The sequence below is a fragment of the Podarcis cretensis genome (genome assembly GCF_951804945.1).
Source record: "Podarcis cretensis genome assembly, chromosome: 2".
Taxonomy (NCBI): domain Eukaryota; kingdom Metazoa; phylum Chordata; class Lepidosauria; order Squamata; family Lacertidae; genus Podarcis; species Podarcis cretensis.
The window spans coordinates 73,416,715-73,441,601 of NC_137171.1; the positions used below are offsets into that span (position 1 = coordinate 73,416,715).

At 41.1% G+C, this 24,887-nt stretch overlaps 1 protein-coding gene across 4 annotated transcripts in view; it reads right to left on the reverse strand.

The window, feature by feature from the left end:
- Nucleotides 1-24,887, reverse strand: part of CACNA2D2 (calcium voltage-gated channel auxiliary subunit alpha2delta 2) — a 544,797-nt gene that overhangs the window by 393,519 nt on the left and 126,391 nt on the right. For all 4 annotated transcript variants that reach the window (XM_079964404.1, XM_079964403.1, XM_079964402.1 and 1 more), the window contains one exon: nucleotides 19,204-19,320. In XM_079964404.1, coding sequence (XP_079820530.1) covers nucleotides 19,204-19,320 — 117 coding nt within the window. The remainder of the gene's footprint in view (nucleotides 1-19,203; nucleotides 19,321-24,887) is intronic.

The following is a 24,887-nucleotide window of genomic DNA, read 5'->3' on the forward strand; positions in this document are numbered from 1 at the left end:
GAGGATGGGGAAAAGGTAAATCAGCCCTTCTGATCTGACCTGAGCACCCTTGTTGAAGCATCTTTTGTTGAAAACTGGAATAAAGTTAATTGGTGTTCTAAATATTACTAAAGCACTGCCTGGCATGTTTAATAAACCTTTCTATTTGAGAAAATTACCACTCATCTGGACAAGTACTGAAATGCTGCTACTTGGGGGAGGGGGAGAGAATTCAAGGATCTCAGTCTAATTTAAATAATTATCAGCATATTTCTGCTCTTGGTATGTTGCTGAAATCACAAGGAGATTCAACGCTGCCTAAGCATAAGTACCTTTTCGTCTGCATATAATTTATTGATCCCATTTCAATCAGTTGAGCTTCTTGGCATGTCCATCCCACTGTCTGTGGTGTTGTTTTTTTACACAGTCATACGAGAGGTGTTTTAAAAAATAAATAAATAGCCATAGATAGTAAAATCAAAAGCAACTCAGCTATTTTTATGGATTCTGGCAGGAACTATTGACTGACAGGTCAGTTCCCAATTCTCTCTATATCTTGGTGAAAATGTTAGACCCTTTTGTCACTAGACTTAGCTAAATATTTTATAATGTGTCAGTCCCAAGTGATGACTAGAAGCAATTGAGGCTTCTCAGTGGCTGCACCAATACTGTGGTATACCTTGTGCTGTGAAGTGCAGATGCCCGCCTTTTCCGAATTTTTTTTTCACTGGCTAGTAAAAGCATTTTCATTCCAGCAGGGTTTTGACTACTAAAACAAATAGCAGGTGGGTTTAAAAAAACACAACACCTGTGATGCTGCTATTGTGGCTTTTAAATAATTTTTAAATGAAGAGTGTTTTATGTGTTGTTCTATTCTTTGTATATTAATATCTTTTTATTGCATTGAGATTTTAAATTTTGTAAGCCCTCCTGAGTAGTGTATGTGGGCACTAAAAAGGTGGGGCAGATTTTTTTTATATAAATAAATATAATGAACACATCCCGGGAGATTATGTTTATTAAACTACATGTCTTGCTTTGCTAATGGACGAATGGACATTTATAATCAATTTTTTTGTGATCCATAACATGATGTTTGCCGGTAGCAAATCGTACCTGCGCTCAGAGGAGGAACAGGGAACAAGATGGATTAGGGTTGCCATATTTGAAAAAATCCAGACACAAAATAAGTTGTTGAGCTTTTCGTTGGGCAAAGTTGTTAAGCTTTGTTTTAGTTGTGCCCAAAGTTGTTGCAAAATCTCAAAAAAGAAGAAGTTTTTGAGCTATTTTTAAGGAAGTTTGCCATACGTCTGGATTTTCCCAGATATTTCAGTGGTTTTCACCCAGACACTGTTTCCGATGGCCAAATCCTGTATCTGTCCGGAAAATGCCAACCCTAAGATAGATCAGTTGGGAAGGTCCCACAGAATCAATAAGCACCTGATCACCAGCACCTTGATACTTCTATACTAAAAAATGGATGAAACCAATGAGAACCAGTCATGCAGCATCTGAAGGGCCCCCAAAGGGCATTAGAGTCCCTATATACCTCCAGGTCATAGTCACTTGTGATAACAACAAATGATGATTTAGTACTATACTGAATTTGAAACCAGATTGACTTTGTTGTTTTGCACGCTGGGTGTGTGTGTGTGTGTCTGACATTATCTAGATGCAGGGGTGCCAACTTGAAGAAAATATTGGGGAGAGCAGGTAGACACTGATATGGGAGGGAGGGTGGGGCACAGGGAGGAAGAAGGGGCAGCAGAAAAGAAACTTGATAATAAATGGTGAAGCTCTGGACAATGTCCCTCCCTCCTGTCTTGACTCTTACAGCGTGTCTTATGTAGTTTAAATTGCAAGTTTGGGGGATTTAAATGAGAGGACCCTGCAGCTGCAACTGTCAATGGGAGCTTATCTTGCTGCTGGAAGTACATGTGGCAGAGACTGTGATTCCCCCCCGCCCACTGCACAAACACTCTTCATAGGCTTTTCCTCTTTCCCCATTGCTCCCTCTGCCTTCTCCCTCTTTCCTCTGTGGTGTGGGTGGGGGGGGGGGATATGTGTTGAAGAGAGAGATAGTGGAATGTAGCTGGCTCCAAATGTATAATAGCGTGGAATGTAGCTGGCTCCAAAAGCAGAACAAAGAAAACTTCCCATTTCGCACGTGAATATTTTCTTTAGTTTACTCCCTCCCCCCAACAAAATAAAGTGTGGTACAGCTGCGGAGCCATTGAGTGTGTTCTGCACTTTTTTTAGTCATTTATTATTACCGGATTCATTGGGATGCCCCCCAAATATTTTTGGGGTGGGCTGAAGGGACCTGGGGCCCTTAGAGTTGGTGCCCTAGTCTAGATGTGCCTGATTACTACCAAGTAAGAAGAGACAGTAGGGGAATTGCTATTCTTAATTCTGTGGGAGGGGGGCAATGGTGTCTTTTCCTTCCTTCCTTCCTTCCTTCCTTCCTTCCTTCCTTCCTTCCTTCCAGCAGCCTATAAGCTGCCAGGTACAATGCACTCTTCAAGGGGGAAGAAGACAACAGAGATAATCACTACTGTAGCTTCTCTTTGTTGGACACCAACTGCCAAGGCAGGAATGGATCAAACAAACAAAAAGTTGTTCATTACACATGCACACAACTTGCCATTCTGCTTCAGTCCAGTTCAACCTGAAATGATCCCTACACTGAATATATATTGAGTTCAGGCTCAATAGTTAAGTTAGCAGCTTCCACAGCCTGTCAATACTAATGATATTCCTGCAAAGTGGCAAACTCGTCACAGTAGAAACATCATCTCTGGCTTTGAGCTAAAGCAGTTCCATTTATCAGCTCCCAAGACTTCCAGCTAGACTACTTACTTTGCAACATCTGACATGTGCACAAGTGAGTGAACCGCACAACTGGATTTGCAGAAGGAAAGTGCAGAAAGGAGAGGCCAGGAACTGACCAAACAAGTTAAAAGGATAGAAACGCAAGAAGAATCTCTTCCCCTCCACTCACATATCCAGACACATTCAGCTAATGATCCTTCCATCTGTACATAGCTTTATCGAAGCAAGAATCCCTGAAGGGAGTATTCTGCAAGCCACAAAGGCTCATCAGTCTTTGCTCTCATCAAAACAGGACCAGACGCTTAGCTCAGGTTTAATGGAAACAGCGAAGGAGTTATACTCATTCCGTGTTTCCTGATGATTGTGGTGGTGCCTGAGGCTAGTGATAATGTTGCCAAGAAATAAATCTGAAGTGATACAATTAGCAGGAATAGTGTTATGGTTCAGGTTTTACAATTGCTGGGTATATACGGAATAAAGCACACTTAGAAAGGGTTTATTATGGTTGAATTTAGATGTTCAGGGCAGAGGGAAGGTATTGTTTGTTTGTTTGTGGGGGGTACAATTAAATGGAGAATTCAAGGTACAGATGACCTTGAGTGGTCTTGCTAATTTTCACATGTTCCATTGTTCTTGAATTAAACACATACATATCCAGACCCCTGTAAGTGTACAAAGCAATGGGAGAATAAAGTTCATCCCTTCTATCAACATTTTACTGAATTATATTGTGGTTTTTTCCATGCAAAAGTTGGATAAACAGTGCCCACACAATTTCTAAAGGTCCAATTCACACATGCATGGGGATCATTCATTATGTGAATCAACTTTTACACAGTTTAATCCCCACAGGCAAAAAAATCAGTGTAATTCAGTGCCAACACAAGCATAATACCTTTCAACAGAGATAGAGCACACATTTAGTTAGGAGTAATCACCATAGATTAAGTGATACACAACCTCTGCCCATGCCCAAAATATACCTTTCCCGATGCTTTGTCACTGGCAATATAAAGCAGCTGTGGAAGCAGCAGGAGTAAAAGGGAATTCTTCCCCAACTTCCCTCCATTACCCCCTCTGAAAAAGACTGTTATAGCTTTAGTTCCTCCTAAATCAAGGAGTCTATCATAACCCACTGTGCCTCATCAGTCTGGCCAATGAAGGAGAAGAAGGACAGGATCACTGGAGTAAATCCTCTGTGATTCAGATTTTGATCCCAATAGGAGTGAAAGGTTGGGGCTTGTAAAACTTAAGTCTCATTTTGAGGCAGGTCTGGGGAGAAATTCATTGGCATTTGTAGTTCAGTAGCCCCCCAAATCATGAAAAACAAGAGATTCAGAATTCATATTTCTAGCAGACAGCACAGTCAGATAAGGACAAGAGAGCAATGTGATCATCACCTTCATTTGGTTGAAAAGGTGCAGTCATTGGCAGAAGGAGGAGGGCTGGAAATAAGAGCCAGGAACAGGTAGAGGAGAGCTGGGAACAGAAGGGAGATTAGGTAGAAGGTATGGTTCGGGAGGCTGCGGCTGATTGATCTGGTCCAACGTAGGAATGAGGAACTCTACTGCAGAGACAATTGGCTTCTGAGGAACACCCATGTTTATATTGCAAAGGACCAATAAGTGCAAAACACACAACATGGCAGGGAGGGTTAGCCCCCTCCAACATCACTGCTCCTTCAGTCCATTTTACATTTACACATTGACTTCCTATTAAAAACACAAGTTTCGACATACAACCACAGATCTCCTGCAGCACATATTGATCAACTTTAAAATGGCATCTTATTGCTGATGCTACAGAGAGTCTGACCTTCTTGATCCACAGTGATTTAAAATGATTCACCAGAATCATCACCCCAAAGCTTGAGATCCAAAGACACTGGCACCCCTGTTTAGATTTTGTTGGATTAAAAGTTTTGTTACATAAATACTGTATAATATGCATGTTCACCTAAGAGCCTTTCTCACATCAGTTTAATCTACTTTATAGGCAGTATCTTCAATACAGGTTGGCAGATACACTCTTAGTAATTTTGCTCATGCATTTTGGAATTTACTAGGCTGTGCTGCCTCTCTGTTAAAATTATGCTTTTAATTACTGTATTTTTCCATGTGTAAGATGACATTTTCCTCTGAAAAATGTTAGTGATAAATTGGGGGTCATCGTCTTATACATGGGTTAATACAGTAAGTAAGTGAGGGCTGGAGCTGCGGTGGTAGCAGGGAATGTTGGTGAGGAGGCTGCTTACCTGCTCTTCCTGGCTTAGGAAGAGTATGCTGTGAGTGCCAGTATGTGGTGAGTTACGGCACCAGTTCCGTCAGCCAGAGCAGGGGGATCGTCGAAAAACTGCTCAACAGCTCAGCGAACTTACAAGCTCAACAACTTTCTTAATTCTTAAATTTCTTAATTCTGGGCTCCCAAAATTATGCATGGGGTCGTGTTATACACAGAAAATTATGGTATGTTTTTTTGTTAGGCACTCAAAGGTCTACAGACACAGGCAACCAGTAAATAAATAGAAAAAGTAGGTTATTATTGTGATATATGACAGTCAGACAGGTTTTTCACTAATCCCTAGGAAGCAAAGAGTGTTTTGAACTAAGGGCTGTGGATTTACAGATGGTTTGTAGAGCAAGCTTAGGCAATTTAAATACTTTCTGCCAGCTAACAAGGATTGCTCTTTAAAGAACGGATCACAGAGTTTGGCACTAAACTTGCATTAAACTGATACAATCTCTTTAATGTTATCTGCAGCTTTTTATCACAATTGTATGTGCAATTTACATTCTTGTCGGCTCTGGGCTTTTTATTATTATTAAGATTTAAGAGATACCAAACTGAGATATTCCATACATTGTTCCAGCGTCACTCAAAAGATTTAATGGACATCAACTGCTAAAGGAAGAAAGAAAAGCTCTTCTGTGGGAATAGGGTAAATGCAATCATGTTTCAGGCTCATGTATTTTAGATTGCATCATATGCAAGAAAAAGTATGCTTACTGGTCATTAAATAGTATCTTTATTAAGATAAATGCATACTCAAATTGGTCTTCTTTGTCTGCCTAGCATAAGGCCCAGTGGCAGATAATGGGGATAGCAGATATGATGGGAAGTAGGCAATAATAAGTCGTCTTTCCCCCCAAGAATAATAGGACTTTTCTTGCTACTTCTCATTTTGTTGTATCTGCTGAGGTGCCAGAGGTTACGGTAAATATACAGGGCAGTATTCTACTAATGTGATCCATTTGTGCAGATACTTCCGCTTGCCTCACCCCCTTCTTGCCCCACCCCCTCCCCAAATCTGCTCCTGCCTAGGTGTGAGGATCCTTACAATTTCTCCTCCCTCAGAGATGTTCTACCTGATTTGAGCTCCCAGAGTTGAGAGCTCATGAATGTTGGTGATGACATTACATGCTGAGAACAGGGAGATAACTTGATCATCATTGTTTTCTAAACAGCTACAACTTAGCAACTCCATATCTTACAAAGGGCTCTTCATGCAACTGCATCAAGGAAGAACAGCAATTTCAATAAAGTGTATGAGCTTTTATAGTTAGAGCAATTAAAAAGATTTACCATAAATGAAAACAAGTTCCCTAGTTTAAACAAAAAACGGCTCTAATGTACCTTTCAACTAATTGAGACCTGTGGAACACAAAACTTCTATATGCAATTAAGCAACGATGGGTGATTGCAAATGTACTGCTTTTGCAATGGCTGTCAATGTGTATCAAAAGCAAGATTCAAGATCCGTTAGGAGCACAGGAATGTGCTGAACCACAGAGGTCACCTTGCAACAAATAAGGAAGCATGGGATGGATGGACAAATAGAGCATAATAACTAATCTGGAACTCTGAGAGGAGGAAACCACAAAAGAAACATGTCAGAACCACTGTCTCCTCATTCATGAACTCTTCCTAACAGGGCAGCCAACATATTATACTGGAGAAAGCATTAAAAAAAAAAACATAATAGGAAAGTACAGTGGTACCTCAGGTTACAGACGCTTCAGGTTAAAGACGCTTCAGGTTGCAGACTCTGCTAACCCAGAAATAGTACCTTGGGTTAAGAACTTTGCTTCAGGATAGGAACAGAAATTGAGTGGTGGCGACGCGGTGGGAGGCCCCATTAGCTAAAGTGGTACCTCAGGTTAAGAACAGTTTCAGATTCAGAATGGACCTCCAGAGCGAATTAAGTTCTTAACCTGAGGTACCACTGTACATGTGTGACTGCCACTCGAGTAGTGAGAAGGTTTTCTGTTGTTAGTTGCTGGCATTAGCAATAGCTGGCTTGTTCATTTAGGGAAATTCAAGACAAAACAGAAGAGCAACTATGGTCACAGTAATGTGTCATGCTAAACATTAGTTTGTGCTACATGCATGAGTCTGATAGAGGCACACACTCCACCCTCTCTTCCCACTGTAAAACTGACATTTGCTTTCAGCTTCCTTGAATGTCAGCTTGTTATGTGGGACTGTGAGAAGAGTTTGGATTTGATATCCTGCTTTATCACTACGCTTTATCACTAGTCTCAAAGCGGCTAACATTCTCCTTTCCCTTCCTCCCCCACAGCAAACACCCTGTGAGGTGAGTGGGGCTGAGAGACTTCAGAGAAGCGTGACTAGCCCAAGGTCACCCAGCAGCTGCATGTGGAGGAGCAGGGAATCGAACCCGGTTCACCAGATTACAAGTCCACTGCTCTTAACCACTACACCACACTGACTGTGGTTTTAACAAATTGTCAATTTCAAAACAAGCAAACCTTAAGCTATGGATTTTGAAGTTGGTTTCTTAAACTAATCAGAGTTTGTTATAAATTGTTGTTGTTTAGTCGTTTAGTAGTGCCCGACTCTTCGTGACCCCATGGACCAGAGCATGCCAGGCACTCCTGTCTTCTTGTTATAAATACCTGTCCTTGATTCAAATGACATGACAACCTGTCATAAACACTGACAAAGTCATTTTCCCAGCTTTTGGGGAAGAGGGAAGGGAGAAAACAGGGCCGAATATCTCTTGGGCTCAGTCCAGCTCATGAACATTAGCATTGTCATGGTTTGGCACAAGAATGTGGAATCCCTGGTTTAGTATTATGTGTGAAGTGACTCAATATGTGCCTAGAATTACAGAATCACAGAATCTTAGAGTTGGAAGGGACCCATCTAGTCTGACCCCCTGCAGTGCAGGAATCTCGGCTAACAGATGGCCATCCAAACTCTGCTTAAAAACTTCCAAGGAAGAAGAGTCCACCACCTCCAGAGGGAGTCTGTTCCTTTGCCAAATAGCTCTTACTGTCAGAAAGTTTTTCCAAATGTTTAGTTGAAATCTCCTTTCTTGTAGCTTGCAGCCATTGGTTTGAGTTCTACCTTCCTGAGCAGGAGAAAACAAGCTTGCTCCATCTTCCATGTGACAGTCCTTTAGATATTTGAAGATGGCTATCATATCTCCTCTCAGTCTCCTCTTTTCCAGGCTAAACATACCCAGATCCTGCAACCATTCTTCATAAGGCCTGGTTTCTAGACCCTTGATCATCTTGGTTGCCCTCCTCTGCACACGTTCCAGCTTGTCAACATTCTTCTTAAATTGTGACACCCAAAACTGGGCACAGTATTCCAGCTGTGGTCTGACCAAGGCAGAATAGAGCTGTACTATTGCTTCCCTTGATCTGGGCACTATTCTTCTGTTGATGCAGCCTAGAAGAGCATTCCCTTTTTTGCTACTGCATCACACTGTTGACTCATGTTAAGCCTGGTGGCCAACCAAGACCCCTAAATCCTTTTCACATGTACTGCTGGTAAGCCAAGTGGTTCTTCTTGCCTAAGTGCAGGACTTTACATTTGCCCCTATTGAAATTCATTTTGTTAGATTGGGCCCAGTTCTCCAATCTGTTAAGACATTTCGAATTTTGATTCTGTCTTCTGCAACATCAGCTACCCCTCCCAGATTTATGTCATCTGCAAATTTGATGCACATCCCTTCAATTCCTTCTTTCAAGTTGTTTATAAAGACGTTGAACAACAATGGGCCCAGGACAGAACCCTCTGGGTTTAGTCAGTCAACCAGCTACAAATTATTTAACAGTTACCTCGTTCAACTCACATTTTACCAGCTTCCTCTTGAGAATATTGTGGGGGACTTTATCAAAAGCCTTACTTAAATCAAGATACACTATGTCCACAGCATTTCCCTGATCCACCAGGTTTGTAATTCCATCAAAAGAAGAACTCAGATTGGTCTGGCAAGACTTATTTCTGAGTAACTCATGCTGGGCTTTAGTAATCACAGCATCCTTTTCTAAATGCTCACAGACCAACTGTTGAATTATCTGTTATAGGACCTTCTCTGGTATTGATGTCAAGTTCATCAGTTGGTTGTTACCTGGGTCCTCCTTTCCCCTCTTTTTGAAGATGGGAATAATATTTGCCCACCTCCAGTCTGTCACCTACATTTAATTTGCTAAATTAGGCCTTTAATCCATATAGGGAAGCAGGATTTTGTTGATGAACACACACTCGATTCTACTCACTAGGAAAAGCAGTGAGCAGAGTGTTTCCTTAATAGATAGTCCAGCTCCTAAACAGACTCCTAGGTCTAGAAAGAGACTGTTGAAAGATATATAGATACAGTGCACCGAGTTTAATGTTGCCCATAGCAAAACAGAACACACACACTCTAGATACTATATATTTACTTATTTATTCCCCAGCAACATCTTTCCTTACTGCATAGTATCTTAGGGCTCATAGTAAAATATATCTTTCAAATATTTATCAGGTGTCTCCTTCGGAGGGTAATGGCTTCAACTCTTCTCTCCAGGGCTGAAACTGAAATGCATCCTTAGTGACCTAGAAAACAGTAATCTAAGGCTGTACAAAGAGGTAGAATTGCAGAAGTCCAGGCTCAGCAAGCACGTCAACCTCTTAAATACATGTTTACATGCATGTTTGGGGCCCATTAATAGTCTAAGAATCTTGCAGAGTCAGACATAAAAATCAGATATCCCAGACATGCCTTTCTCAACCTTGGGTCCCAGGATGTTGTTGGACTACAACTCCCCTCATCCCAGGCCACTGCTCACGCTAGCTAGGGATGATGGGAGCTGTAGTCCAACAACATTAGGGGACCCAAGGTTGAGAAAGGCTGCTCTAGACTTTATATGCTTCTGCTTGGCACCAGAAGTTTCCTTCAAGTAGGAACAGTAGCAGCAAGGAGTCTAGTCCTGGTTGTTGCCTGCACCCAAAAGAAGCGCCAGCCTAGTTGAACTGCTTGCTGCTGGAATCTCCTTTTCCCAATGGAGATAGGGACAGCAATAGGAGCACATTGTGTGCACAGACTGGGAGAAGGACCAAAACAGCTGCTTAGCCCAGGCTTCCTCAACCTCGGCCCTCCAGATGTTTTGAGACTACAATTCCCATCATCCCTGACCACTGGTCCTGCTAGCTAGGGATCATGGGAGTTGTAGGCCAAAAACATCTGGAGGGCCGAGGTTGAGGAAGCCTGGCTTAGCCTGATAGTTCTGCAAGATTCCCTGATTCCATGTGCATTTGCTCTCCATCCTGAAGCAATGGAGGATCCTGTTGCATAGGAAGTGGGGCACAGAAGAGAGCCTGGGAACTGTGCGGGCTGGTCCATTTGGGCAAATGGGGCACTGACCCAGAAAAAAGGGCCCTAACAGTGTAAGAAGAAGAACTGAGATCCAAGGGACGGATAGTATAGAACTTTTTTAGCAGTTTACCTTTCTGGATTACTGTGCAAAAATGTGCAATTACTATGAAACTGTTGTGGAGGATTTGAACTCCTATCTCCCTCTTTGCCCAGACATCCAGAGCAGCAGTTGCAAGGCACCTATATTTATGACTGCTGGAGAAATGAAATTTCCCATCCACCTAGCATTTTGAATCACCAAGGAAGGAAGGAAGGAGTGTGGCTGGGAAGCAGTTGCTGAAAAGTAATCTATTTTCCGAGGTCTTTCCAAGGCACTAAACATCAAGATGTTTTCTTTTAAGCTTATTTTGCCATTGACCTAATGGATGCCATTCTATTTTAAATTGTAATTTTATTTTACTTCTCTTTTGTTGTACACCGTCTTCTTTTTGTGTATGAAGGAATAAATTTAAATGTAATGGGCTGGATTTGACTAACTCATTCTGCTGATAGAAGCCAGTGCAAGGACTTCTGCTAGTGCAGCAAACTTTCGTCCTTCCCTCCCTCTTGTGTGACCCCCACACCTTCCCCCAATCCACTCTGAATGATTGGGAGAACCCCCTGAATATCATACAGGGGAGGAGGGTGAGTATCATTCCATGGGAAAAGCCGAAGAATTTGCTCTGACAGAACACTCTCCGTAGCACTATGTTGAATTCCACACAATAATTTATTTACTAATTGTTAACAAAATAAATAAATATAACACACATATACACATGGGTAGGTAGCCGTGTTGGTCTGCCATAGTCGAAACAAAATAATTTTTTTTCTTCCAGTAGCACCTTAGAGACCAACTAAGTTTGTTATTGGTATGAGCTTTCGTGTGCATGCATACTTCTTCAGATACGAAAACTCATACCAATAACAAACTTAGTTGGTCTCTAAGGTGCTACTGGAAATTTTTTTGTTGTTGTTGTTACACATATACACACACACTGCAGGAATCATGCCCAAACCCCAAGCATATTGATAAACCCTCACAAAGCATGAAGCAGCTTACGATATTCCAAAAGCATAGTGGGCTGGGCTTTTGCCAAGCCTGCCCTGAAAAAGAAAGGAAAATACATACGCTAATCTGTATGAAAGTGCATGAAACCCTAAATCACTTTAGTATTATTAGAGGACTGGTTACACTGTTCAGTGAAAGGGCCCAATGCAGTTTTGATAGACTTGTTACAAACATCTGATTGCCCCTGATTAGATTAGACAATAAACTCCTGTCTTGGTGTTTGCATTGTTCAACTCCCACTCTGCAATCTGTAAATTAGAATTCCAGACCTCAGAGATTGGATTCAAATTGGATTACTGGATCTGGTCCAGGTTGGGAAGGGTGGGGGAAAAACAATTTGGAGAAAACAGAGGGAAGTATGCAGCCACACACACTTGAACACATACGCTAACAAAATAAACACACAGACAGAGACAACAAGCCAGGATTTGATTAGGAGTAAATTAAAAATATAATTAAAACAAAAAACCCCAACCAACCAGCAATTAAAGAAGAAGTGGGAAAAGGGATGAATTGTCACTATTAATTAACAAAACAAGGAGATTATACCTTTAAATGTTGTTTTTCTCCAATTTAGGCTGTGTGGGTTTTTAAGACAAGTGCTCAGCAGAAGAGACTAATTTCCATTTCTATTGTTGGGTAGGCTTATGTGCTTCCAGAGACTGCATCTGTGTATTGTGTCAATAGAACCTCTGCCTCCTAAGTTTCAGGAGAAATGTGATGAGAAGACAAACTTTTTTTGCTATTCCATCTGAATCTTATACATGGTCTAAATTCTATGGCGTAATTCTGAAAGCTAGAGTTTTCGCCTAAGCCTGCCACTGGCCTCCTATGTAATTTTGAAAAAAGTCACTTCCAGTGCTTCCAGTTATCTGTACTGTATTTGTGTTTGACCTATTTGGCTGTACTTTGCTGCCTCTCACATTCTATATGATGTGCAAAACCAGTTGGCCCTCAAGTGTGGAGCAACTGAAAAAGAAAACATATTTGTTTTATCCATAACCTGAATTTTAGTTCAAGGCAGTGAACGTGGTTCACACCTTTAATTTGCAAAACAGTTCTGTGAGGCAGAGCTCAGAATGACTGGCCCAAAGTCACCTAATCAACTTCATGGCTGAGTGAGGATTTGAATCTGGGTCTTCCCAGTCCTAGCTGGACACGCTAACCACTGCACAGGCTCTTGTAGATTATTTCTTCTTCTTGTACAGCTTCTCTATGTAGCTTAAAAGGTGCAAAGGCACAGTGCAAAGAACCTAGGTTGGGTTCATTTTGAGCTTTTGGGCGAGTAGCTTAGAGCCCCTCTACTGCACAGCCTCTCTATCTTACTCCTCCAGAATATAAGCAAAACAAAACCTCAGCAAATTACATTTGAAAAGTACAACACCAAGCTACCCACACCAGCTTGGAGCAGGCTTTCACCCCCAATTCAGCAGCACAACCATCTCTGTAATGAGCCAGCCTATTCTTAGCTGCTAACCATGATAGGGCCAAAAGGCACTCTTAAGAGCGAGACAAGTCCTATTCTGTGACACGTCAGTTTTTTCATAGCATTAAAAACAATTTCCTATCAGAGAGTTGAAGGACTGAGAAAGACGTCACTTAATACATGTAAGGAAAATAATACAATTATAAGTGCTGTTAAAAGGATGCACCTGCCCACACTAAATGCACAAGATAAGCAACAGTTGAGCTTGAGATTGATAACTTCCAACTGAACTAAAACAGACTGAAGAGACAGCAGATTTCTGCTGCTGGAGAAATTTGGTTTGGGGGAAAAATAAGAAACTGAAATAAAGCAAAACTAAAAGATCCATCCCTAACTACATCAGGTAGGAAGGTTGGATGCGGTGGTGATTCCAGGGTCCCCCTCTTAAAGGGTTTATATATATGGGTGTCACTGGCCATACACTGAAAGGTCGTCAGTGAACTACCCTGCATGCAGGGATCTGGACTTGGCTGCCTGCTACACTTACGTCTCGCAGAGCACCCCCCATATCTCATTTACCCTGATGAGCCCCAGTTCCCCCTGGCTGGGGGGCTGGGAGGGATACACGCCCAAGGCCTAAGCCAAGGTCTTCCTACATTCAGAAGTTTAATAAAGTTGTGGCCTAATTTTAATTCCATATAACATTGTCAGAGTCTTTATTCCTTCCTTATGATCCCTGGGGGCTGGGGCTGTCACCACTTGGTCACGCAAAACAAAACTAACAGATCCATTCCTAACTACACCAGGTAGGAAGGTTGGATATCTAGCCTTGTTCTTGAAATTTCATTTTTCTATGCGAAGGGTTCTTTGAGGGAGAGCATCCATACATGCAGCTCTCTGCACCCAGTCTGTGTATAGTCCAAAAACAAAAATAAAAAACTGCACTACTTGATACTAATGACTGCATAAACTGGCCAAGCTTTGAGCATTTGGTGTTGGCAGACTAGAAACACAGAAATAAGCACAGGTTCAAGACATATCACCCTCCCTTCTCCACCTTACGAACACACATACTCATAAACTCCAATCCTCCCTCCAACAGAAGGTAAAGGTATAGATGCTTTTTATTGTTCGCACTCATCCTTCTCCATACCATAATCTAGATAACTACTGCCAACACAATGCTGAGGCACAGCATGATTAAGTAAGCTATTCAGAGTCACAGTCAATGTAAATATGAGGTAAAAACAAGTTTCCTCCTAAAACTGCACTCCAAATATAACCTCACACATTTTCTGCATTTTAAAAACAAAGCAAGGATGCTTTTAGACAACACATTTACCTCTTGCTGAAGTGTGAAATTGCATCTCAGAGTGCTCCAGTTACAACATCCATTTTCATGGGGTAACAATTCATGCACTTTAATTTGGTTGTTTTTGCCACAAAGAGAATCCTGAGCTGACCACATAAGAACTCCTGGGCTGAACAATGTCCCAAACATTCTTCAACTGCACCCAAAGCATACAGGAAGCAGAAACAGACTACCGATTTTGATGATTTCAGAACTTTCCCATGATTGGTCAGTAAAGGCACAAGGATGACTAACTGGTTGCTTAAGATTCTTCTCCCATTTCTTTTCTTTTTTTTTAAGTAATATTTATTCAGATTTTCAAAAATACAAAAAAAAAATAAAAAGATAAAAACATATAAAAACCAAAAAAGTACATAACAGAAAAAAAGAAAAGAAAAATACAAATTCAAATTACATCCTCTCATTAACTTGTTTCTTGGACCTCCTCACACCTCCCTTTTTGTATTCTACTTTATTCTACTTTATTCTTCTCCCATTTCTTTCTGGGATATCACATTTTCCTAGATATTTTGTTATTGGGAAAATGTGAGAGTCAGACTTCACCTTCTCTTGAACCACAGTGCAAGAGGGAAAGAGAATCCAAATTCAGAGCTGAGCTCCAACTATAGAGGGACTTGTACCAGAGTTTCTGCTATCAAAGAGATAAAGCCAGAGTGACTCTGCTCAGCTGCCAAACTGGATTAAGGACAGAGCGGGAATCTTGAAGAGAGCACAAAACACCTTGGGGCCTTTTTGTTATTGCCCCTCTCTGCAGTCCTAAATTCCTCTATCTCATATTACTGGACAAGATGAAGCCGGTGATAAAAACATCAACTTAGACAGCAGTCTTTATTCAGGTCACAGAACAGAAATTGTACACTTCAAGGCATAACCTCCAGTAAACTATGGAATATGCAGAATTCATAAGGCAAAGTAAATTGTCTGCGGCCCAACACATTACCTGAAAAATTAATAAGCATCAGCTGTCAAACAAGACATGGGGGAAGAGGGAGAGAATTATATTCAAATCAGCACATATTTAATTCAGAACTTCAAATGCCCATCCCATATTCTTCTGCACAACTTTTACGCAACACATTGAATGCACTGGAGTAAGTCCTATAGGAATCAGGGGCTTACTTGTAAGTAGACATTTCACTGTTACACCAGCATTTTCAGGTATAACTAGAAACAATCTACCCTTTGGAGAGGGAAAGATGGTAAATATTAATAAAATTCTAAGAATGCAGCTTATCTATACTATACTATACTATACTATACTATACTATACTATACTATACTATAAACTATACTATACTATACTATACTATACTATACTATACTATACTATACTATACTATGCTAATATTACCGTACTACTATTAATTTATTTATACCCTTCCTTTTTCCTTGACTAGGCTCAAGGTGGCTTGCAGAAGTACTGCTAAAACATAGAAAAACCAGTCATTAAAATACTTTTAATCCGGATGCACTCTGGACTTGAATGCACTGAATCTTCAATAAATTTGGAGTATAGCTCCTGTTTTGGCTGCTACTGCTTATCAGAAGCACACCCCACAGTAATATACCCTCCAGTTCCTACACCAGAACAATGGAAAAGAGCGAAAAATGCTTGCATTGAATGAGGTGAAACAGACGGATGTCCCAAGACCTTTGCCAAAACTACTTGCCCTGCATTCACTCCTTCTCATCATCCCAACTTGACTCAATGAATATAACTTTATTTTTTTAATTACCACTTTCATGAGTCATGGATATAATAAGCCGAATGAGTGAGGTCAAGATATATTCTCGCTTGGGAGGGAGACAGTGCCATAGAAACAAGACCCTGATCCTTGCTATTTATAAATCTAAGAAAAACCCAATCAGTTGCATTCCTTAGCAACTTGCTGTGCTGCTGTGTTGGAAGTAAAGTATGGCTATAACAACTAGGGGTGTGCATTTAGTTCAAATGAATTCTGAGCCAAGTTGGGCAGATTCAAAGAGTCTTGGGACTCTCCCAAGGTGAAACAGGTTTTTGTCTTGACGTATTCCTAACTGAACTCGGATGTTCTCAAAGCCTTGGGGCCATTTTGGAAGATAAGCTTTGCAAACTACATACCGTATTTTTTGCTCTATAAGACTCACTTTTCCCCTCCTAAAAAGTAAGGTGAAATGTGTGAGCACATTATGGAGCGAATGCAGGCTGCGCAGCTATCCCAGAAGCCAGAACAGTAAGAGGAATTGTTGCTTTCACTGTGCAGCGATCCCTCTTGCTGTTCTGGCTTCTGAGATTCAGAATATTTTTTTCCCTTGTTTTCCTCCTCCAAAAACTAGGTGCGTCTTGTGGTCTGGTGCGTCTTATAGAGCGAAAAATACGGTAGTTCACTCACATATATACAGTGGTACCTCGGGTTACAGACGCTTCAGGTTACACTTTGCTTCAGGATGAGAACAGAAATCGTGCTTCGGTGGCGCGGCAGCAGCGGGAGGCCCCATTAGCTAAAGTGGTGCTTCAGGTTAAGAACAGTTTCAGGTTAAGAACGGACCTCCGGAACGAATTAAGTACTTAACCCAAGGTAACCCTGTAGTGCCCAATTCTAAAGAAGGACAGGATTTCTGTACTATTAATAGTTGTGTAGAAGAGAGAATTTTGGCTGGTACAGCTTTCTCCACATGCTGCATGACAAGCTACCTTCACTAAAATTTCCGCTTCTATAGCGGTTAAAGATGCACAAGCCTGTTTGCTCTTCACACGTGATAAGCCTGGCTAAGAAATCAGAAGCTAGAGTAAATTCCAGCTTCCCTAAAGTATCTCCTGACCCCCCCTAAGTTCTAGGGGCAAGAGAATCATTGTAGAAATAATGGCGATCAGTCATGGATGCTTTAGTTGAGATCCCTGCATTGCAGGGCACTTGGGGTCCCTTCCAATTCTACAGTTCTGTGATTCTATGAATGGTAGCTATTGCATCAGAAGTTCCTAGCAGTCTTTGGGTGGATCGGAAGGTGGGAGGAGGAGATATATTTGACCATTCTCTGTCTTCTCCTCACACTAGTTGCTGGCAAAGGCTTTCCTAGCGCCATGCTTGGTAACTGGAAATTTAATATTTTTCTTTCTCTGCAGTGGGACAGTGTTGCATGGAAACTTACCAGGGCAAAATCCATTTGACACATGTCATTGTTGCAACATGGGCCATTTTGGCTTGGAGAATGGTGCCACTACTGTGTCTTGCATGGTGCCAGGCATACCGTTGACACTAAATGTTAGTAGCAGCTGTAGTAATTATTAGGAATACATGATGTATTTGTCTCCTTTCAAACATCCATGTGAACTAAAAACTAGGTATAAAGAACAGAAGAGGTGACAGGAATACAAGGCTTAAGTTTACTGGTATCAATATCAGTAGTCACCGTCATTAATCCTTACACTGTCTGGTCAGTTAAGCTTTGCCTACCTTGGCTAACTCATACTAATCAACTCAGCTGCTGTGCACAGAATACAGGCTGTGATTAAGAATGTTAGGTGTGAAAGAGGGAATGGTGTGAAAAGATTACACCAAGTGAAATATATATATATTGCCTGGATATATATACTCTTTCTCTCTATATATTTATATGTATACTATATATATATATATATATATATATATAGTGTGTGTGTGTGTGTGTGTGTGTGTGTGTATATATATATATATATATATATATATATATATATATATGTATGAGAAGGAAGCAGCATGTGCTGTTGCTGAGCTTTGAAAACTTCCATTGCTGAGTTTATTGGTGCTGACCACACTTTTGCATAATTGCATCTTAATATGTAGGTACTTTATCTTACTGCTGCTGCTTTTGAGGATCTGGCTGATCTGTTTTGGCAGTACTGATTTTTTTCCCCCCACCTACAAACTTTTGCTGCTGAGGCTTCACAGTTTTTGATTTCATGGCCTACTGAAATTTGCTGTTTTGCTATCACCATTGAAACATTTATTTAAAAAGTAAACTGATATTTTGATATGTACTGTTTTATGCTTGCTGTTCTATTTTCTGAATTGCTTTGGGTAATTCCATGAATTTTGTGGGAAAGCAGCATGGAAGTTGTAATAATAATGATGATAACAAACCACCTTTATGATACTTATAAGTTGAAAACTATATATGCAGAAGTTTCAGTTAGAGGAAATGAAACAGATAATGCATAGGACCACATACATATAAAAGCCCTTTGCTAAACCCAAAAGTCCTTGATGTGATGATTTCTAATCAGAAAAAGTTAAGTAGAAATGCCAGATACCTGCCCATCATCACATAAAGGGCCAGCTTCACCTATCATTATAGCTTAATCTTGCTTGCTTGCTTCAGCAGTAATATAACATTTATTCCTTCATTTAGGAAGGAAGTGATACAGTGGAAAGTTAGACTGAAAATGTACCCCAAACCCCAAGATGAGAATGAACTGTACATCTTATCAAAGGACTCAGAATACTTTCTGCCCCTCACCCCCATGAGTTGTTTGCATGTGAGCACAATGGGTTACAGCTCCCAAAGGTCACTTCTTTGAAGAACTCTGGGCAGGCAGGAAACTAAGATTCAGACATGTCAGGGAAGAGCGTTTCATTAGTCATGTTAAAAATGATCTCTAATTGCAACCACTTGTGTGACGGAGATACCAAGAACAAAAAAGGCATTTGGGCTGAATAGCAGTTATCCTTGGAACTTCATAAAATTCCCCAACTCTGTGGCTCACAAACATTGTTTGAATCATTCTGAATAAAGGATTCATCAGCTGGAGACTATGCAAATATTGGAATGTTGTCATACATACCAGTTCCATATTGCTCACTCCTTCTTCTACCAGACACACCAATCAAGGCTAATGCTCCAAGATTTGACCTTACCTTCAATGCCTGGACTTTCTTGGCCAACAGACTCTCAATGTCCTCTGCCACCTTTTCCACTATTTTCTCTGGGACATTCTCTCTTACATCAAACAGGCTCTTTTTTTCATCGTAGATCTGTTTAAAGATATTAAGATGGGGAGGGGAGAAGAAAAATGGATATTCTGAGAAACAGCTATATACACACATAAGCACCAGCTTTAAGAAAATGTATTTTAGGAACTATAGACTATGAAGTGTTCATACAAATAGCAATCATATGCCCAAGACCTCTAAGTACTGTTAGAAATGCCATGCCTTTCCATGGATTAAGAGAGAGAGAAAGACAGACAGACAGACAGACAGACAGACAGACAGACAGACAAATCCACCATATCCCTGTCCCAGAAACAAGGCAAAAAAAGTAAAGAAATGAATGGCTATCAGATTTTCAGACCACTATGGTGGGAGCCATCATGAATTACTGTGGGAGAGAAGACAAATGAAATGATATTTGGCATCCCAATGCTAAGGCAGCCTTAAATAACCAACCAACTGGCAGGGGGTGGGGTGGGTAGCACTGAAGGTGGAAAGGAGACTAGTAAGAATTCTCTGAAGCAGGAGGTTGTGCCTGAATGCCCAGTTCAGCTTGCTAACCTCTGTGAGATTTCCCACTCCCCCCCCCTTTTCTAAATATCCTTTCACTGTCACAGACTGAGCACACCACACAGTCAGAAGCCTTTGAAACAGAGTTTCTCATTTTCTTGGGATAGTCAGATTGCCCCCAAGCCTCAATCAGAAAAGCACTTCATGAAATGCCACGCATAGTGCCCTCATCCCTCCCACTGTGCATATAATTTAGTGGGGATGGAGACTAGCAGCAGATGGTACATGGCTGAAGGTGGTAGGAAGAGTAAGCAGAGCTTAAAACAGACGGAAACAGGTTGGTATGATAAAAGGCCTGTAAGAAGGGAAGGAAATATTCAGGTAAATAAATACAAAACAGTGCAAAATTATCTGTATGGATAGATAGATAGATAGATAGATAGATAGATAGATAGATAGATTACATAGAACACAAGAACTGTCATACCCCTTGGGTTGTATTTGATGGTGACGTGAAATATGTTTGGATCAAATTCAGCAATGGGGATAGATTGGCATTTTGCACCAGAGCAACCAACTAATTCAACAACCTAACGGACTCCTCTCACAGTGTTATCACTAAGCTTCAGAATTAAAGCTTCTCTTCACCAACAGCCACACTACATACCACTTATACAAATGGTGTAAATAGTGGCCAACAGAAAGGTTGGGAAATAATAGAATCAATACATGGTGTGGCAGCAGGATTGTCCTCACTTTTAGACCCAGTTCACTGTGATGCCTTGGCCATAGCAAGTGAAACAAATGTGTGCAGGAGTTCAGTGTGAATAAAGTAAACCTGATAACTTCAATCTTTACCTGGCAAAATATGTGTGTGTGTGTGTGTGTGTGTGTGTGTGTGTGTTTAGGATAAAATGTGTAGCCAATACACATTGCACTCTACACACACATGTGTCACTGATACATTACATTCAATCTGTAGAGGTCAGCTTGCCTAGGGGCAATCAGGCAGAGACAAACCAGGTGAGCGCAATCCCATTTCACAACTGTGCATCTATTTTACAGAGTGTGCTCAGCATGTCAATAGGGCTACTGCTATCAGAATAAAGGAGAGCTTTGAGAATCAATTACAGAAATAGATTTTTGAAGTTTGCAATCCAAGCTGCTTATGAAGGGCTACGAACACCCAACATGGCAATGTTTTGTTTTTTCAGATGTTGTTTATCGCTAGTTGCCCCTTCCATACAGTTCTTGAAACTGCCTTTGACCTGCTGTGTGAAATGGCTGCTCAGCAAAGAGCAAGCTCCATCCTGATAATGTAAAGGCAGCTGGAAGTGAATTGATGTGTCTGAATAACATACCTTAGTCCTTCTGCATGCCAGACGTGTGTGTGTCTGCATGCATGCATGCAAGGTGGGGGAATAGTTTGCAGAAGCTGTTAAACAACAGAACTGAACATAACTGATTCTCATAATCTCTCTTACTTCCTTTCTCTTCCCATGCCCTATTATTCCTTGGGTAAACAACAGCATAACAAAATAATGTGTTTTGAAGGCACACTGGCTCCAGCTGAGCAGTAGCAATTAGGGAAGCAAAAGAAATGGAGCAATCTTCAAGGAGAAAGCTTCAGATGCAGAGGGCATCCTGACATCAGTATTTTCCTATTATGAAATGGCAAATCTGCTCCCATTGGTTGTAGCTAGCCTTGCCCATGAAAAATGATGAGGGTGTGTTGTGCTTTTATGACATTGTGCCCTAATGCTGTCTGTCTTAAATGGTGAGGTAAGTCTATTAATTCAGTAGGGTTTACTGGAACATTTCAGTAAGGTGACAGTAACCAAATATTGTATGCATTTTTTATAGAGGCACGTTGAACTATTATAATAACATAGTGGAGTGTGCTCATTATTGCAGAACAGATTGCTCTTGTTAAACAGCCAGCAGTATGGATGCTCATACAGAGAAAATGATGCTTATGTTGCCAGTGACTATTATCACTGAGCTTATCCCTAATCCTTGTCCTTAGTATTACATGCCCCTCTAACTACTGAAAAGTGGAACTGGTAGATATTGTATACTTGGGACTTCCAATAAGCTTTTGACAAAGTCCCTCACCAATGACTCCCAAGTAAACCTAGCAGCCAAGGGATAAGACCAAGGGTCTTGTAATGGGCAGACAACTGGTTAAAGAGCATGAAGCAGAAAGTAGGAATAAATGGACAGTTCTCTCAATGGAGGAGTATTAGAGGTACCAAGAAGGCCAGTTCAACTGGAACTCTCCACCAACCCCAAGACCATATGTTTATTTTTGTTTCACTCTAAGCAAGGAGTGTGGTGTTAGAGAAAGTAATTGGAGGAAGCCAAAGCCAAGTATAAGTGATGCTTAAGCCCAGTATCATTTATTTAGAAGTTCCTGCTGTAGTTAGGAATTTTCCTACAGTAACCGATATGCATAATGAATCATGTATATGCATGCCTAATTAAACCCCCCCAAACCAGTGACATATCTAATGCAGGTAAGGCCTCTAACCTGGCTATTAATTATGCCTTGTGATCAATGGATTTCCTCCAGAAAGCACAACTCACTCTAATTAAAATATGTACCCTTGTTTGCATGTCTTGAGAATTTCAAGCTTGACCCCTGCAGCGGACACAATATCCCTTAAAGCAGTATTCTTTGACCTTGTGTCCCCAAATGTTGTTGAACTACAACTCCTACTACCCTCATTCAGGCTGGCTCAGGGATGATGGGAGTTGTAGTCCAACAACGTCATCTTGGAAGCATGGTTTTAAATAAGCCTTTTTGGCATTAGGTTTTACGGTAACAATGCTTGCACCATAATGGTTGCTAACATGCATAGTAGTATGGAAATACTATATCCTCTGAAAGCCTGGGTGAGATTTTTTTAAAAAATTAAATATCACATCATGAAACAATGGGCTTTGTCAAGATTGCCTCAGTATGTAATCTTAGCCCATTGTAGCCTCAGTTACAACATAACAAAACTATGCTACCAACGTTGTATGCTTCCAACTGTTCTAAAAAAAAAAATCTCTGCATGACAGAAATTATCTTCCTTACAGACACTGGAGACCTCTGTCACAACAGGCAGTGATGCCCATTAGCCTACATGTCTTTAGAATAATCAGACAAGTTAATAAATGATCAGTCTAGCAACAGCTATTAGCCAAATGGATAGCTAAATGGATCCTCCATATTCAGAAGTAGTGTATCTGGTTACCAGATGCTGAGAGCCAACTATCAGGGAAGGCCATCAACCCCTTGCACTGGTATATCAGCTGCTAGACACACTATTAAAAATAGATCACTATTGGAAACTGATCACTGCTGGAAACAGAATGCTGGACTGGATGGATCTGGGTGGTCCAGTTTGGAGATTCTTCTATCCTACTATTTCACTACCAGTGAATCAACTTAGTAGATGGGTGAATGAGGTCACACACCAGACTATTCCCAGATGCAAGCAGTGTTCAGTACTTGAGACAATGTCAGAAAGAACATGATTCCCATCTCATGGTTGCCCCATAACCATAGTGTTCTTAAATTTCATCAGCTGATACTTGTATCTCAAGGTGTGATCACAAGCATAGTGCCATCTATATTATGCTAACAGGATGTCAGGTTCTGTGTAACATCAGAGATAATGAAGCAGGAAGTGGCAAGAGTGACAGCAGGCTTCATTGCCAGCATACCGGAACAGTTTCTGCTGCTGGTAGCCTGTTATGTGGAAATCGCCACATATCACTGTAGTGGCAAATTGGGGAGTGGTGCAGCTAGGGCTGGGCCACAGCCAGCATCTCCCCCATGAGCAAATAGTAGCAAATGAAGGGGACAGTGGCAAAAAGGTCAGCAAGGATATGTCAGTGTCTATTTGGGCTGATAGTGGTCACTGCAGAAACCTTCTTTTTAAATGTATTATATATATTTTTGGCAGGGGGTGGGGAGACAACTGGCCAGACATATAAATGATCACAGATGCTCACTGTTTTATTTTTAATATAAAAATGCACTATATTTTTAATACAGCAAATGGTGCTTATTCCCAAGTAAGCAGCAGAAGCAAACCACATTGATTCCTGCAGCCATGATGGTGGTATAAATTAAGTGAGTTTAAAATGCAAAACGTCACATGCTCAGAGTGTTGTTGTTTTTTTAACACAGAACTGACAAACTATATGGTTTTTTTGTTTTTTACTCTGACATATTAGGGATGCAAAAGCAGTTAGTTGTAAAGCATGGAATGGTGGTGGAAAAGAAGTAATGCACAAGGCTGCCCAAAGGGGGTACCCAAGAGACTAGGAAGTTGAAGGTGTAAAACAGGCACCCCCAAACTCAGCCCTCCAGATGTTTCTGGGACTACAATTCCCACCATCCCTGACCACTGGTCCTGTTAGCTAGGGATGATGGGAGTTGTAGTCCCAAAACAGCTGGAGGGCCAAGTCTGGGGGTGCTTGGTGTAAAACTACCTTGAATTCAGCACAGCTGAGATGGAGACTGAGACATATGCAGGTGGGGAGGAATTAGGAACGAAGTAGCTATTTGGAAGGGGGCAGCAACAACAGGAATGGGAAATAAGCAAACACATGCATTCTGGAGAACAAATGCTGAAGAAGAGACAAAACGGTGGCAGATTTAGGCTGCTGCAGTCTGTGTTGCTCGGAAAATGCATATCCCCCCTTCTTGCATCATGTGACATCAGTCCAAGCTGCAGCAGCACTGCAAGTCTTCCCGCAGCCTCAGTCATGCCAGTCCAAGATACTGGTTACTCTCCACTCTCAGAGGGGAGTATAAGCCAATTTTAGACAGGATGCACATGATTCAGGGACCAAACTACTGCCACGTAAACAGGCCTGGAGAATGAACCTACTGCCACTGCATCCTGCAGTAGTACATCCTTTAAATAAGAAACCTGATCCTGGAGAGCTAGAATGCTCATGAGAGATTAAAAGAAAAAAGATGGGGGGAGGCTGACATTAAAGAAAATGCTTTCTTTTCACTCACCTTGCAAGCAGTTTTCCTCCTACCTACTGAACAATAAAAAGACTGTTCTAGCAGTTCTTTGCAAAATAAATAAATG